Genomic DNA, 18,132 nt, shown 5'->3' on the forward strand with positions numbered 1-18,132 from the left:
CTTGTTTGAGTTAGTGGATATATAGTCCTCCTTGACCACTTTCATATAGCCTGGCTTCCCCATAGAGATGAAAACTCTATACATGCCTGGCTGACCAGTGACTTGCTTAATTAATGTTTGAAAAACCATCCTTTGCATATTCATCTATGGACGATGGATGGTATTCCTGCGGAGTCATTTTGCTGATGGAAACTGTCCAGCTCACCTGCAGGTCATTTATTATCAAAGCAAATCAGTGAAATGTCTCTTTGAGAAGAGAAAAAAAAAATCCCCGCCCCATTACTGAACTGTAAAGTGTCATCAACAGTACATGTACAGGTCCCAATTCTGAGCACAGAAGTTCGAGCACAAGCCTCAAACAATATGTTTAATTAATCTTGTGAACTTTGGTATGTGCGAAAAATGCCACTGATGACATTTACTACTGTTCCCTAACCCAAGCACTGGGAATAATTACCTTTTACTGACACATGTTCGGTGTTGAGATCAAGAGGCTGTCAAGCTGCATTTCTTTTATTTGCATTACTGGAGGAAAGATCAAATGGAACAAATGTAATCAAACATTTCTTTTTCTTCTCTTTTGATGTCATAGTGCTCCCCTTGTAAACACTTATTACCTGACAACATCTGGGGCAAACTTTTCCCCCTCCACCATAGCTTCCACCAGCGTTAAACCGGGAACCTAACAGGGGGTTACATTTCTGATGAAGACCTGACACAATAGCAATAGCTCCACAGGGACCAATGCAGTAAACCCGCTTTTGGCTTGCCTAGCAGACTACTAGCTATTTATGGCAAGGCAATAATGGGAGAAAAATACCATCACGCTCAGTTGGTAATGCTTGGCTCTTACTTCTTTGGGGTTTAAATGAGTACCCACACTGCAGGGCAGTGCGGAGTCTGTCCCAGGCTTCCTGACTTGTGTTTGCAGCTGGCTCTGAGTGACTCTGTTATCTAAGGGCTCTAACTAAGCCTTTCTAATTAGTCCTTTCTCAGTAATATTGCCACACCCTCTTGCTCCTTAATTGCCGGAGTTGTTTCTTTTGTCTAGATAATAGCAAGAATTAGGTCTTCTTTAGATCTGAAAAGGCCCACAGCTGAGCCCACACCACTCAAACTGCAAAATCTGTATTGGTAAGGTTACTTCTGAAGTTGTAGTGTCATCTGCACGCAGTAAGAACACAACAGCCAGGTTTGTTTAACTGCACTAAAACTGATCAACTAAGGAAATGTACTGTGTCGCCATTGATGCAGCTGTATTTGTCACGGGTTCCCTATCTGAAAGCCCTAAGAGTTCCCATGTTTTGTTGTACCCAAAACTGAAGTAGGTTGTGTCAGTGATTTATGTTTCCAGGAGTGCAGATGTCACCAGCTCTCGCAAGCTGGGACAGTTAATTTCATTAAAGGTTGCAGAATAAAGGATAATCATCTCAGCTATAGCTTGTCAATAGCTTGGAACAAATTTTCAGATATGAGCATAGGAAAATATTGGTTTAAATGCTTTCCCTGCAGCTTTGAATGACAATGAGATGGAGAGAGAGTCTGAAATAGATGCATAACTTGAACGGAAAGCAAGAACTGATAAGGAAACTGGGGCAGAGGGAATGACTCAGTTGGCTGTGGTGCAGTAGCAAATCCACATGGGGCTTTGGAAATGTTCATCCATGCCAGTGATAATGCACCAACCGCAGAGATGATTATGACAGCCAGAGAAATTTGGAGAGCAGTAATGAAAAACAACCACGTAATGAACCAGTGGGAACTTCAGAGTCAAAGGGCACAAAGGACAGCATTTTGAAAATAAAAGGAAGAAACGGGACTGAGAGGATCTTTGATCTAAAGGCTTCTTCCTGCAGGTTTTATCTCTCCAGACACATAAATACAAGGCTTATGTCTATTCCCTTAAGAACTGAACAACGCGTCAAAGAGGAGAGAGAGGGAGGGAGGGAAGGCCTTCCAAGATAGCATTTAATCATCATAAAAATGCCTGCATGAATGTGACAAAGAGAAAAAAATGGCATATATCTGAAAAATAAATATGTAACAGAAATCTAACCAAATAGGAAAAAAAAAAAAAAGTGCAGTAATGTGTGCAGTGACTTGGACAGAATAGGATAGATAAATATATGCTGCCAGCTGATCTCCTTTCATAAGATGACTGACTATTCCATATTTTAAGGGAGTGTCTCCCTTTTTCAACCAAGTGGTCCCTAATCCTGACAGATGACACATCGATGCTTACATGTCCCGTTTCGGGGCTTCATGCAAGCATTTTCAGTCCTCTTTTCTTTTTGAGGGCTTTTTTCAATGTATGTGCTGTATACATAAACAGGTCTTTATGGACACATTATAGAAAGCAGTGTTGAGAATCACTCCATCCTCGCAGCATCTCATTTCACACTTCTAGTGGCAATCACATGCAAATGTCCTCTTTGGGGAAAGGGTGACTCTTAAATTGTGTTTAAGCCCTTTTTCAGAAAATCAGAAACCCTAACTCGGTTCCATTGCATCTCTATCAGGGGCAGCAAAGGTGGAGGCTGAAACCTTACCTGTCCCCTAGCTTATTTGTCACCAACGCCCAAGTCAACTTACATTAGGTGTCTGAACCAATATGGAAGTACAAGAAATGGAGGAGTGTTGTGGGTCCTTCAAACTCCAGCAACCACACTCCTCCTCTTGGGATCAGCTGCAGAGATTGTGTTTCTTCACTAGCTATGCATGTGCCCTGCCACTGTCCACTCTGCCTTCAAGGAAATTCAGGTTAGGCTCTGCTTGGCTTTGTCCACTTTGCCTCAGGTTTTTGGCAGCCCTGCATGTGTGCAAATTTCTCTCAGTTCTGCCTAAATTGAGAGAGGCTTGAGGGTGTGGCTGGAGCTCTTGAGTTGGGAGTAACCGAGTGGGGCACGTCATGGTCCATTAGCCCCTGCAGCCCTCTCTTGTGACCCCAACCAAAGCCCTTTCTTATGTGGTGTGTCCCCCACACATCACACGTGCTGCTGACCGGCATGTGGGAATAGGATCACTGATGTTTAACTCTGTGGACCCTCACATGCAGTAAAACCCCCCAGGAAACGTAAACTGGAAGGATGTAATAATCTCTTGCATCAGTCAGGGTGAGACGAGCAAGCTCCTCAGTGTGCCCTGGCATCCTGAAAGCAAATTGCAGAGAGCTGCAGGATTTTTCTTCAGAGTAGTATTTTACAAAAACCCTACAGAGAATGTAATACACATGTCTCCTCATCTGTGTGCTGAATGGGATGGGCTGCAGGCCCCCCCATTTTGTTGGTAGGAAGCAGCAGTGTGTGTGGAGAGCTGTATATGATGTATATGCGCACATTTTTTTATTTATATATTTATTATCACTAGTCCAAATTCAGCCTTGAAAAAATTCAATTGACTCTATGTCGTCTGTCTAGCAGTGTGCAAATGACCTGTGTGTCTGCAGAGATGGGTCATTGCCAGGGGTTTCCCGTCTGCAGGCGGTGGTGTCCTCACCATACCTCTGGCTTGCCCGCTCTTCAGAAGCAACACATGGAGGCCCAGAAAAAGACAAAGCAATTGCATTCTCTACTCTATTTAGGTGTGTAATGCTGCAGACAGGTCCTTAGTGGGGCTTCCAAGAGCATCTCTGCGGAGACCTAGCTCTCGTGGTCCCCCAAGGCAAGCGTCAGGGCCCTGGGGCACCTGTGGGCCATAACAGCCCTGAGCAGCCCCACCTGGGACGTCCAGCCAGGCACCCTGCCCAGGGGCCCAGGAGCTCTGTTGCAGCTCAGTCCTGCGCACCCAGTCTCCACCGGAGCTACACTCCCCTGCCTCCCAGCTGGGCCTGGTGCAAGCCGTCATTGCCAACATAGTGAGAAACAAGAGAGCTGGGGAGACAAAAATGCTCGCAAGCTGTAGGGTGACCCTGCCAGACCATTTTGGGCAGGGGACATGGCAGGCATCACCCTTGTGCCCTGGCGCTTTGCAGAGGGCAGAGCTCTGTTGTCCCATTGCTCCTACTGCTGCACTCTTTATTTCTAGGTGGGTGGCACCTCATGAGTCACTCTTGTTGCAGGTCTGCTTCCCTGGCTTAGATGTTGCACAAGCCTAACAGAAGCATTTATGATCAAGTTCCTTCCTTTGGGACAGATCTAATGTGTCTCTTACCTCCCATTAACATCATTCATGCACTTATTAGGATTAAGAGACAAAGTCGTGTGCTTCTTCACTGCTGTACCAAGACAGCTTTAGATCTTACTGTCTTAGCGACTTGGAAGCAATATAAAATCTACTTGGCAAAAGGCAGGGCTTGCTATCTGATTTGAGTGGGAAGGAGAAAGTTTTCACGCCGAGGGGTGGGGGGATCACCTTCCCAGCTGCCTCTAAATCTACACATGCAAATCCCTCATTTGTCTGACCAGACTGCATATTTTAAAAGCTTTGGGGTTTTTCTTTAATTGGTTTAAGAGCTTGGCTAATGCATAAGGTATAGTGAGAACCAGCTCTGCTACACATAATTCTGGGTTATCTCACCACTCTTTCCACAAGCTGAAATGAAAGAAAACACCACAGCCGATTACAGGCTAGGGCTGTGTGCTTTGCAGGTTTACACGCCTGGAAGCAGCTTGGGATCTATCTATATACTTTATAAGTGCTGTTGTTTAGATTTGTATATTGCTATAGATATAAAGTGGAAACGATTCCAAAGACTTCTTTGCTAGGAAGATTTTTCTTGCCTATTATTAGCACTCTGCTTTTGCAGCAAGTGCTCATGAGCCAATATGCAGAGTTTTAAAGGACTTCAAAGTGTCATTGGGAACCAAGTGATATGTGTGTTAAAAAGGGTTTAATGGAGCTGCAGTCACTGTAGCACAGTGTCTTTTTATAGCAAGTTTTTACAGCATTAAGAAAAACATCCTGCAGATTTCAGTAGGATTGGCATATGGATAAGGTACTTTGCACTATGATTTTTGTTTATCTGCTATTAAAAAAAAGAAACCCAGCATTGCTAGCTATAGGGAGAATGATAAGCAGGAATAGGTCTGCAAAACTCAGGCAACAGCTATTACCTCTATTTTGGGTTTAAGGGTTTTTTTTTCCTTTTTAGAAGAAGCATACATTTGGAAGCCAATAGCTTGGAATGGAGATATGGAATGATTTGTATTCACACTGAAGCTTTTACCAGTGTCTTTTTTTTTTTTTTTCCCCAGAACCACTGGATTATATTATCATTATCACAAGGCAAATCCTGCTTATCAAAGTTGAAGCAAACTTTCCGGGGCTGTCTTTAAAACTGTCATAGGTCAGGCTCCCACAGAAAATAAGTGGTTTGCAAAAACTGCATTAAATACTAAAGCTGACCTGATTCCTGTGTGGCCATGCTGATCTGCAGGAATGTCTGAAGATTTGGCAGGGAGTCGCTGATTTTAATATATTCTGTGGTTTTCCTTTTACAACGCTATTTACGAGTCTCCTTTAATTATGCCCAGGAAGCATGTAGGGATGCCAAATGAGACAGGCTCCTCATTGCCCTTTAGTAACCCAAGTCAACAGCCTGCCTGCTTCTGAAAGAACCAAGCAAGGAATGGAAAGGAAAGACGGGTACCCACAGCCTGCTGGGGGGGTAAGAGACTTGCCCAGGGTTATACAAAGTGACAGAGGCAGAAGTGGGATGTAGCTTTAGCCCTCCAGTGCCTCAGTCCTAGGTAGTATCCTTATAGCCATCCTTGCATTCACAGTGTCTGGGATGTAGCTGTTTGGACTTGTTCCACCTCCAAAGCGACGTCATTTAGACATGTTTTATTCTCTGCTTTTCCTTCAGGCTGGAGGACAACTGGTTTTTGTCTTATCTGAGGGAATAAAAAAAAAAAAAGAAGAGACAGGGAAACCTTTAGCTGTTGCGACTGCCCAAGCAGGAAGAGCTCAGGATTTTTCAAGCCTTGAAGGCAGCTGGGGTCTGCAAACAAATGTGCTCAAAGCTGATGAGAAGAGGGGTTCAGCTCCCACTGCTGCCCTTACACCAGCAGCTGCCTCCCATCCCCCCGGCTCAACCCACACAGAACTAAAGCCCTGGCAGAACACTGGTGTGGGAACCTTGTCCCTCCCACCCCCTGTGGCTCTGGCCGCAGCGTCCTCTTTCTTTTATTTTTCACACCCGGTCCTTCTGAACGGAAACACTGGTTGAAAATCTTACAGAAGCAGACAGAGATGTATTTTTTTTCTTGTCTGCAGAGGAGGGCAGAGGAGCAACAGTGAGGGGGAAGGGTTTGCGGAGGTTTTTTTTTTTCTTTTTGCAACACTAGTTGTTCAGGGGAGTGTCTTGCGTTATTAATGCTGAGTGGCTCTGGCAACTACTGCGGTTTAAGGTCGTTAGTCATCCGCTGCTATCGCAGGAGACACGGGAGCGCTGAGCCAGAGCAGTTCATGCAAGCCTCTTGGTCCTCCCAGGCCAGCAGGTTGGGAAGAGCCGCAAATGGGGCATCAGGGGCGCGTGGGGGAGTGGAGAGCGGCCCGGGGATGACCGGGCATCCTCCCAGCCCGGTCATGGTGTGCCCACGTGTATGGGACTTGCTGGGTTGTGGTCGGTGGCTGCACAGCCACCCCGAATGGCCCGAGAGGGGCTGAGGGGTGTGTGAAGGACAGGGGCTGGGAGACCACCTGCGATGTGTGAGTGCAGGATCCTCCATGCACCCCTTGAGAGGGCAGACGTGTGTGTCCCCGCCTGGGAAGCAGTTCCTGCATTACATATAGCTACACAGGCACTCGAGTCTCCTTTCTCCTTTTGCCTCAAGCTGCTAATAAGACAAGGGTGCAGGATGCTGCCTGAGCATTAAGGGAATACAGGTGCATGTGCACCCTTCCAACCTGATTTCTTCCTTTTTTTCTTTTCTCAGGATGAGAGCGTCTAGGCAAACATTCCTTCATTTATTCTGTGTCCTCTGGCTCCTGCTTCTGCTGAAGGCCACTTCTTCCTCCCCTCTCCTCCATGGAAATGACCCACCACCCTCTTCGCTCCCCTCCGGGCTGTACAAAGGACACACCTGCGTCGGTATGTATTCAGGTTTTGTTTGCCTGCTGAACTAGTTCATTTGTTACTCCACCAGCGAGCTGAGAATTGCTATGAACATCATAAATCACTCCTTTATCTATTTCAACAGCTGTACTGCAAAATACTCTTAGTCTTTGGCGAAATAATCACTGAAGATTTTGCAAGGCCAGCATGGGGTCTGGAGTTATTTTATGATTTTGTTTTTGAGTGGCTGCTTCCCAAAGTTCATGTTTTCGCTCTGCAGGGAACAGCATCTGAAAAGCTGTCTTTAACGTCTATGGGTCTGGGACCTGGAAACAAGGTGTTATGGAGTCCTAGTATTTGTTAGGGTTCACGATGCATTTTGCTTAGCTGCAGGAAGGCACGGTTTCACTCAGAGTCGCCCAGGGGCTCCTCATTGATTTCATTGCCTGGGAAGCTATTCTTAAGAATAGTTCTTAAGAGATCTTTGTGGTCAGGATGGTCATCTCTGGATAGCCGAGTTGCAAGGGCTGTTTCCTCATGTTCCCTTTCCTTTTTGTAGGCTCACGCGTCTGCATGAGCTGTACTAAAGTGCGAGGGGGAGGCATGTTTCGGCAACCCCACTCTGTGTGACTTTGGTGACTGTGGTGATCTTCACAAGACCTATAGCTGGGGGTATCCTGTAGCCTCCGCTGACTAAGTGATTCCCAAAGAAAGACAAGCGACACCAAAGTCAATGTGAACTGTGGGTATCTCTTAACCAGAAACACCCTTTTTATGAGACTCTGTATACTTAGAGACACAGTAACTTATATTCTTTATGTGTTAAATGATGGATATGTCTTATGCATTATGATCAAATATTTTATTTTATCTTCTTTTAGCTTTTGCACTGTAAACATAAACCCTGCCATGTTTTCCATCTTTCAGAAGGAAATACTTCCTTTCAGCCCAGAATTATTTTCACTGTTGTTCAAGGAACACAATTAGAAATAATAATCCTAAGCTTGATAAAACCAGGTTTTTGCCTCCCTTCTGAGCCATTCACAGTGCCCTTGCAGATTTTGGAACTGGCGAGGCTGGGTGAAGTCGGGGGCAGTGAGGCTTGCACAGCCTCTGCCAGGGTTTAGCCACCAGCTAGAAAATGAGAGCAAGTTGTGAAAAGCAGAAATGGCTGTCAGGGACTGGCCTTGTTTGGGCCAGCAGCCACACAAACAGTGACTGAGCAGCTGACAACAGAGAGAGAGGTGGTGGTTTTCAATGGTGAGATCTTTAGGCAGCTATGGTTTTGATGGCACAGGAAAGGCGGTGGGTGTGCGTGCCTGTAGGGTTTTTACACTGGTGTTTTTTAAATGTTATGTGTGAGCATGGTCTGCACTTTCTGTCCTATTGACTCAGCAAGGCTCTAAATTCCTGAAGTGACTGCATATTGCTTTGAAGTTGCCTTACACAAGATAAATTGTGCTTTTTTTTTCCTCCCAAAGGGAGGAAAGCTGCATGAGCCCGATGCTGGGACCACCAAGCATCTCCCCACCATTTTTGTTCAGTGAGGAGACACCAAAAAGCCTGCCTCCCACACCAGTTGCTCGATCTGAGGTGTCCTTTCAGCTGAAAGCATCCGCATGAGCTCAACCCAGGACCAGAACAGACTGCTCACACCTCTGTAAACCACAAGCTAAAAATGAAGTGTGCAGAGCATTACAAGTGCATGGGCTGGGCCTGGCAGGGAGGGCTGCTGACTGCGTGCAGGCAGGCTGCTGCCTGCTAGCCCAGACAGCCACCTCTGGGGTTTCACAGGTTAGCTGTTCTTTCAACTAGCCCTTGAAAACACGGACAAGCTGTCTCGGTCTCTTCACAAGCAGGAAAGTGAGTGCATGGAGGAGCTGATGGTTACACTTGCCATGGTGTGGAGCGGGGGTAACGTCAGTTCTTGCAGCTAATTCCATGACCAGCCCCCTTAGGAGCAAGAATATAGCTGAGATCAGCTTCATCTGTACGAGGAGGATTGTGATTTCCTCTCAACAGCTCGAACCCAGACCCTGCTAGCTCAGTTTGCCGTTTAGGAAGGCACTGGGAATGAGCCATGAGAACTTCACATGTGTCTTCTTGGCTTTATAGATCGAGGCAGCATTTTTAACATGAGAAATGCCGGCTGCCAAATGTACAGTTTCTTGAAGAAATTAACTTTTCCATGCAAGTTAAATGTGTGGTCAGGTGTCTAATCTTTCAAAGTTATTTGCCTCTCTTTTCTGAGGGAAATGAGGCGGCTGCACATTGAATAATCATTTCTGATTGCTCCTGTGTGTGTACCACCTGCATGATCGAGATTGCTAGGTTAGTAGCCAAAGCTGGTCAGAAAATGGGTGCTCTTTCAGTGATAAAACCAAGAAAGTTTTTTCCATTAAGCCTTTTTACTGAAAGTATCACACTTCGTGAAGAAATACATAGAGATTGTATGACAGGAGAGCAAAATGCAGCTCCAGTACCTCTGTTGAATGCAATACAACTTGGTTGCTTCCTTCTGTTCCCCTTGCTAGCAGCACTTGCTGGGTTAGCACTATCTGCCCCAGTATATTCTGGTCATACTGGGAAAGCAGCTTCAAGGGACTCCCCTGCACTTAGCACATCCTGAGAAATGTATTTTGGGTTGGCATCTGTATGCTGATACAGAATTGAACTGGAGAAGAGGAGGGTATGTGTCCAGTGAGGCGCCACAGCAGGCTGAACAATTCAGATGGCTCATAGGGGGAGGCTGGCCAAAACATTTCTGCTTTCAGATTGTTATCTGAAAAGAAGGTGACTTTTTTACAGCAAACATAATTGTATTAGAAAACATTTAGACAGAAGTTTTATTCAGCCTCAGTAACTATAGAAAAAGTCACATGATTCTTGCTGCATTTTCTTGAAAAATTTGGCTGCTTCATTCAGAGAAAGTATTTTCATAATTGACTTGGTGTAAAAATAAAGCATCCGGAAAGTGTTTGCACCTCAAAAGCAATTTAATACTACTCCTTTTAGAATTATGGAAAAGAGGAGGAAAGGACCTGATGATATTCCTCCCAAGCACAAATCAGATGTAGTATACCTAAACAGTTCCTAACCATCTCCAACCTGCTCTTAAATAGATGCACTGTCTTTCTTTGGCCCTGTCACTAGAAGAATTTTCCCAACATCTGACAGAATCTTTTCTCCATCAGTGTTTCCTGCCTTCCCAAGCTGGAAAAATGTTCCCCTTTTTGCATATCGTGAAATCAGCTCAGGTCCTTCCTCTGGGCCTCTTGCGTGCTTTGCATGTGATATGTTCCTCTGCTTTTTCCTTACGTTAGATAAAAGGGCTTTAAGTAAGTTTTTCTATATATGAAGACCTGTGAAGATTTTTTTATTCATGTAAAGACAATGAGGTTTTGCTCTGTGCACTGGTTTAAGAGCTAGATGCTAGGTCTGGTTTTCATTTCTGGGTTTGTTACTTACTGGCAGTATGGCTTAAGGGAGACCTTAAGGAGCAAAGGTGACTTATCCAGAAGCATCTAAAGCAACCTCAGGAAAGGCAGAAGCTGCCCTGGAGGATGCAGAGAGCAGGGGAAACAATGAAAAGCAGGAGGGAACTGCTGTATTCATCTTTCTTCAACACAGTAAAGAAAGAAAATCTGGGGAATTGTGAATCGGTCATCTAACCATAAATTCCTAGAAAAATCCTGCAGTAGTTAACAGAACTTTATAAAGGCACCTTTCAAAAGTAAAAAGTCCTCACTGGATTTGTCAAGGAGAAACAGTGTCAGATCAATCTGATTTTCTTTGCTGATGGGGTAATGGCATGCAGACACATAAGAAGTAGTAGATGTTACAGCTGGACTTTAGCAAGGCTTTTGGCACCACCTCAGCACTAATCTAATGGCTGAGAGATATGTGACATTGATTAAGCTTCTATAGGGCAGGACAAAACTCGTGGGTGGCCTTGTTCAGACAGTAATTACGGGTGGCTCACTCCCTAAGCAGAAAGATGTACAAAATGAGGTCTTTCTTGGACCTCTGTTTTGAACATAGTACCATTCTATATTTTCATTAGCCAAGATAATGAAATAGTGTGCAATTAAATTAGCAGCCTATATAAAGCTGGAAAAGTTTGCAAGTACGATGGAGGGCAGGATAAACTGAAAACAATCTTGAAAACTTGGGGTACTTGCCCCCAGAAAAGAACATTTCAGTATGGGTATGTTGAAGGGATGAGGAATGACCGGCTGGGTAGCATCCCCAGGAAAGATCATCTGGGCTTGTAGTGGCACAACGATGGCATGCTGTCATGAAGAACGCACACACTGCGTACACTGAGATGTGTGAACAGAAGTTAGCTTGCAAGACATGTGAAGTAACCCGCTACCTTCCTCAGCATTGACAAAGCCTCAGAGGAATTTCTGCCTTCCCTTTTGGGGCTGTGCATCAAGAATGATGAAAAATGACAGGAGGTTTCAGAGAAAAACAAACATGAGCTTGTTTTGAAAGACTGAATATATTAGAGTTAATTAGTCTAGAGAAGAAAAACTTGAGAAAAGACCTGATACTGTTCTCAAAAACATTAAAGGCATGATCTGTTCTCCATATTCATAACAGCTATGGCAAGAAATAACAGAAATGGACACCAGTAGGGACACTCGGGTTAGGAGTAAAATTTTCTAATGATAGTGATAAGTGAGCACTGTCATCAGCTCCTGAGAAGGCTTTAGAAGACCTCATTAGAGATCTTACCAGATCTGTGTCTACCCTGTCCCATCAGAAAGGCATAGATGCCACAGATCTGCTGCTAGGGTGGAGGCTCGTGTAAAATGACTTTTTCCAGGCCAGCTTTTCAGGGGTTCTGCTCTGTGACCATGAGAATCATTTGCAAATAGCAGGGTTTATTTATTTTCTCCCCAGCAGCAGGCTGCCCTGCTCTTTTGGTGATTAACTTTGGCTGCCCTTTTTGGAACGAGGCAATTAGTCAGGGAGCGCTCAATATAGACAGACAGCAGTGCTTTCCATCTTCTTTACTAGCGAGTGGAGATCCAGTGCGTCAGCAGCCGGGGAAGCAAATTTCCCCATCTTTGTGCTCAATACAATGCCATTCTCAGCAACCTTTGCGGGTCACCTCTTCCATTCACCCATGAGCACATAATTCCTAGCATACGAAGAAGCATGTTTTTGAAACGTATTTTCAGGTCTGATTACATTAGAGAAAGGATGTTTCTGAGCTTCCCAGCAGAGTAAAACACCAACCTCTACCTGTGTTGATCTGTTGATAGCCAGTGTCCTCAACAGTTTGCCCCTGTCTAGCTATGCATGAGTGCAGGGATGAAATATGCCCCCTGGAGCGACAGCAGGATCGGTGGCGTTTGGAGTTCCCAATAACTTCGCACAATGGAACATGCCAAATGGAGTTGGAGGCTTTTAATAACTGCGCTCAGACAAAGTGGCTGTACACATATTGTCTGGGGAGGCACCATGACAGAATGTATAATTTACAGCTCAATGAGTTCTGTAAAAAGGCCATGCCCAGTATCAGTGTAGCACCACAATGTATTTTACTCTGAAAGGCTGGGAATTGACTTTGATTACAGCTAAACCAGTGCCAAGCCACAGCACCTCTGTTCATTTCACTGACATTGCTGTTTATTCAGTGGCAACATTTGGCCTGATGAGCAGTAATAAATACCAAATTTGACCATAACATTTTTTCCTATGATTATACTTTGGATAGAAAAACCACAGACATGTGAGTAGTACTGTAGAGATACTAAAGCAACTATTAAAATAGGAATATTTTCTACAGGGATTCGTATTTTTCAGCAACAGATAGTAAAAATTCATTTTCAAAATCATCCCAAGTCTTACTGAAAGTTTGTGGCTGTAAATTGCAAATATATATATTGATCACAATAAAAAGGTGTGCTTAGCACACCAACATATATGCATGTATGTGTGTGTGAATACACAATTATATATATTTATATGTGCATTTGTAGGCATGTGTAGTCTTGTACATTTTACATTACTGATGCTTGCCTTTAGTATAAGTATTCTTTGATAATCTTATTCATTCAGTATAGCAATGGCAATCTGTTGCTGATTGCCACAACATGTGTGCCTCCCACTCTTGTTTGTATGTTAGCCCTATACAAAACTTCTGCTTACGTTTAAAGGCAATCATTTTCAGGGGTTTTAGGAACTGTTTATCTGAAACAAGTTTCATGCATTCAGAATCTTAAAATGGTCAAACCTTTGCAACAAGGTTGAAGTTATACTGTTACATTAACTGCCTCTGCCACCATTCAGGCTTCAGTAATTTCTTAATACCCTTTCCTGATTTGGAAAAGAGAAATACGTTAATGGCACACATGCATACAATTTTTTTCTTATTAATTAATGAAGAAAGCATTTCCATTGGAAATGCCCGGAGTTATAGATTCTGTTAAATAGGGCTCTTTCAAGTGTAATGTAGGGATATATGTTGCTGGTAGGTACGGACACCAGACTCTTCCACTAAATGAAAACTGAATTTTCTGTACTGGCATAGCTGTATCAGAGTCCTCATTGGGTGTCTTAAGGAAACAATGAAAGAACAGAGCTCTGAAGTTAGGGTTCTGAAGCGGCTCACTGCTATGCAACAGAAATAATAGTGGTTTGCTGGTTTTATTACATAGCTACAATGCACTCAAAATACTGCTATATTTATATTAATATTTCAAAAATGTCTTTTGCCAGTATACTACGTGTAATTTTTATGTGCAGTGACAAGTTTGGTAATAGTGTATCATTTAGCATTTCCAAGGTATTTTATGACACTTAGCAAATTTAGGGGGAAAAGGTCTTGTATATGCCAACAAATTTGAATATGGATACCTATAATTATATTCCATCACTTCAGGATCTCTATGAAATACATTAACACTGTAAATAGAATAGGAAGCAAAGTCTGATTTAAAAGACTTTTTTGCACTCAGATCCCTTTCTAAATTATCTTTCAAAGCAACAAATCCTCTGGCTGTATATGGGAAAATAACTATCCTAACTTTGCATGTACAGTTACTTCATTTGAGCTGAATATTTCCACGCCAGAATGAAATCTTGAGATTATAAGGGGCTGTTCTTTGAAAGTATCAGCTCAGTGCTGAGTAGCAGCAAAAGAAGGCAAAATGGGCATTGGGAAGTATTAGGAAAGGAATATGTAGTGAAAAAGAAACATCCCTGGATTGTAACTTTGCATATCCATGGTCTACCTGCACCTAGAACACCCACGTGCATGTCCCCACCTCAAAGGAGAAAACCTTGTTTCTTATTAGTTTCCCCATGTGAATGCTGTTATTTCAAACAGGAATGTCTCGTTCCAGGTTGAACTGGAACTGGATTAGATTAATTTGAAAAGAGGTGGTTTTATGCCAAACCAACACCATCTGCATGAGGAGTAGTAGGTCTTTTGTAGACAGGCTCTGGGAACTCCTCATCTGCAGGCTTTAAGAGATGGATTGGAGCCTATGATCATCTATACATGGAAGAAGCAAAGACAGTGTTCTGGGAAAACCTCCATCTTCTGTATAAAACCAGGAACATGATAGATGGGTTCGTTTATACAGGGGCTTGCTGCTGCAGACAGGTATTTGGGGCAGCGGTTTGCTGCTTCACCAAGCAAGTCTCCTGCTCCACTGGAAGCAAGCAGGGTGACCGCAGCCTGGCCAGCAGGATTTGCAGAGAGCTATTTGTGTCCAAGGCCATTTTTTTGGGCTTATTTCCTCTTTGTGCTCCAGGGAGTATGTTTAATTTATGGCGGTGGAACAGCAATATGGCTGGAGGGACGAGAAAGATCTCCAGCACCCAGGAACATGAGCAAAGGATGGCAAAGGAGGATGTGCCAGGTGCCAGAAATCCATTTAACAGAGTTTTACTCAGACAAACATATCTACAAATCTGAAACTTAGAGAGGCAGCTTTCACTATCCGGACACTTCTTGACATCCCCGGGTATAATTCTAATTATAGAGCCTTTCAAACATGTGCGGCAGAAGTGGATTAAGTTAAATAGTCTGCTCAAGCTGCCAGAGGCTTCACAGCTAAGAAATGAATTTCTCTAGCTCTGATTTTTATTATTGGGGTATGATTTTTTTTTCCCCACGAGCTTATTGGAAATATAATTTTATTATTACACGCTATTTTCAAATACATGGAGAGAAGTACTTCCTGACGTGTGAGTTTTCAGATTACTGCTGCTGAGCAAAACGGTTATGGTTTTCTCTTATCTCTTCAGAAACTAATAGCAGATGGGACAAACTATCGCTAAAAGAGACAGGCATTTTATTAATACCCGAGTCTAGTTTCTAATGGCTGGAAAGCATTATGATACCAATGAATTTCTTCCAGAGAAAACATCCTTCAGCCTGTCAAGGCATTGAAACCTATTATTGAAGTGCGACAGCAGAGTCAATTTCTTGAAACTTGTTTCTAAAGAAAATCTTTAGAGCTTATTTTAACCTTCAATTATGAAGCCTATCTGCATTCCCCTGTATGTGCCCAGCTCATGAGGAGAAATAAATCACATCTAAATATCTACTAAATTAAAAGCAAGCAATAGTTGCTAGTGACTGTCCAGATTTGGAAGTGCTTTTCTACTAATGCCAGAGCATTAAAAAGTTTATATTCTTGCACACACCATAAGTAATTAAAGCAGTGAGATTTCTACAGTTGGAGACAGCTGATTTCCCCCTGTCTTTTTTAGCTAACTAAATATTTTCCTTTTTTAGCCAGAAGAATTAAGACCTATTAAAGGCTAGGCTAACTGGTTAGCATTTCTGATGATTTTCACTGTGCAGGGAGATTTCTATTGACTTTGTTAGAGGATAGTGGCTTCTTACGCTGCAGCCAGCAGTGAATTCTTTTCTGCCGTTAAATCCAGAGGAAGATGATGTGTATGATTAAAAAGAGAGCAGATTTCTAGCAGGAGCAAGGATAGCCTGAGTTAAGTTTAATTTATAGACACTAACCTCTAGAGGTTCTACCTGTAGCCCAATACAGGAGATAGGTTCTCCTAGGAGATAAATCTGAATTACTGGGGAGAGCATGTTTTTACCCAAAAAACCTGGGAGCCTGCTGGGTTAGACTCCCTGGACTGCAATGAGTCCCCTTTGACATTCCTCCTCCCTCCTCCCAGGGTTCAACTCTTTTCCTGAGTAATTTTCAATGTCCAGCCCAAAAGCTGCTCCTGATGACATTAGGATGAATGAAAGGCTTTGAGGCCAGCAAAGCCTGAACGTAAGCGGGTGCCCCCTGGGGCACGACCCAAGGCAGAGCAGTAAGAGGTGCAGCAGACCGTGAGGAGTAAAGAGAGGTGGAACAAGGACACCTGATAAAAGCCCAGGTAGATGGGGAAAACAGAGAGCAGGTCAGCTGATGGCACGCGTTCCCAGGGAGCACCTTTCCTACTGGAGTGCAGGAATACTCCTTAAATTTGGGTCCAGAGTCTTCAGCCACGGTGCCTGAGGCTGAGGATGCCCCAACTGGAACTGCAGACCCCTTTGAAAATCAGTCAAGACTTTCTTTACTAGCTTGTTCCAAGAGGCATAGCATTTCTTCGGGAATAAGAAGAAATTCTGTATTTGCGGGGGAGCATTTGAATAACCAAGGTGTGGTCTGTGGGTGCCTGAGGCAGGGAGAGTGTAATAGCATGACCAGAAGCATCCTTTCTGTGATAGTAAAGACTAGTTTATGAGAGCAAACATTTTAAAACTCAGCTGTGTGGGTTTTCCCCAAGTAGTCAGGATATTATTGTTGTTATTTATATTCATATAGCATCTAGTAGCCTAAGGTACTGCATTAAGTACTGCACAAACTCAGTGATGGCTCTGTTAATTCTCATGCGGAGCAAATCTCCCTTTGGGCTTGGTTCGATAGACACAAAAGTGTCTAACTGACTTAATCAACATGAAAAATTTCAATTTAATTTCTGGGAGACTACTCCATGAGTAGGACTACCTGCTTGATTGTGTTTGTGATTAAGAATTCTGTTTGTATTCTGCAGAGCTGAACCAAAAATACCTGTCTTCCCCCCGCCTCCCCCCCCCCCCCCCGCCCCCTCTGTGGTACTTGGACAAACATGAGAGAGAAACTCACATTTTCAGTAGAGACTGTCTTCTTGTATAACAGAGGGAGTGGAAACACCAGGGGTATCCTTATCCTCAGCCCAACTTTTTGGATTTCAAGCACTTAGGTTGTTTTTTACAAGCCTATGGGAGGAGAGATCTTGCTGTGACGATGAAAATGAGAGTCATGGGGGCAACTTCTGAGCTTTTTTCCACTGCCACCCTGAGACGAATCACCAGGCAGGCTGCTGAGCCTGCGCTTGGGGTGAATAACTCTATTTTGGTATAAAAGCGGTGCATGGGCATGCGGCAGAGCTGAGTGCTGCAGCCAGAGGCGTCTGCCAGGGAAGGCATGGGGCCACGCCGTGAGCTGGTCTCTCCCATTGCAAGAGGGTTGACTTCTTGTATCGATGTTTTTACCAGGCTGGCTTTTACACCAAAATAAAATCTCTCCTTGCATTGCTGGCACCAATGTTTTAGCATCCGAGGGTGCTGTAACCGAAAGCTGAGGAGCTGCAGAGGTTGGTCTCTGCTTGCAGCCAGAGCAGGCCCACCGCGGCACAGGAAGCACGGGCCATGGCATGGGTGGCGGGGGGAGGCGGGCAGCGTCACACTCCCACCGGCACCAGTTTGCAAGCTTCATGGCGGCGATGTGCGGCACCCTCTGGTCCCACAGAGGATGAGAGACTGCCAGTGGCAGGAGACAGACTTTTAGAAAGCTGGATCCAGCTGGAGACCTCCATTCCTGTGCCGCTTGGTGGGGATGCCCAGCAGGTGGGGATGCCCAGCAAGTGGGGCAGGTGGAAGGGGCAGCTGGAGGAAGATGGAGGAGCTGGGGATCAAGAGAGAAAGACTGTCCTCTCTTCAAAGTGAGCTGGCAGGCCCCAACTGGAGGTGTGGGAGCGCTGGGTTACATAGCACAGGCAAAATGGGCATTGTTTCTCTCTGCTGCAGTCGGTGACACTGTCAGCTCCCTGGACTGACAGGTTACTGAGCCTCCAGGACATGACATCCCTCTGGTTTTCACGTGCCTGCCTGGTGT

General features: G+C 44.3%; 1 protein-coding gene across 1 annotated transcript in view; it reads left to right on the forward strand.

The window, feature by feature from the left end:
• Positions 1-6,408: 6,408 nt before the first annotated feature.
• The window catches only part of AOAH (acyloxyacyl hydrolase), a 79,886-nt gene continuing 68,162 nt past the window's right edge, over positions 6,409-18,132 (forward strand). Inside the window, exons 1-2 of the mRNA XM_086467873.1 lie at positions 6,409-6,437; positions 6,876-7,030. Coding sequence (XP_086323999.1) covers positions 6,877-7,030 — 154 coding nt within the window. The 5' untranslated portion in view covers positions 6,409-6,437; position 6,876. The remainder of the gene's footprint in view (positions 6,438-6,875; positions 7,031-18,132) is intronic.

Source organism: Leptosomus discolor, chromosome 7, assembly GCF_034619465.1.
Source record: "Leptosomus discolor isolate bLepDis1 chromosome 7, bLepDis1.hap2, whole genome shotgun sequence".
Classification (NCBI taxonomy): Eukaryota; Metazoa; Chordata; class Aves; order Leptosomiformes; family Leptosomidae; genus Leptosomus; species Leptosomus discolor.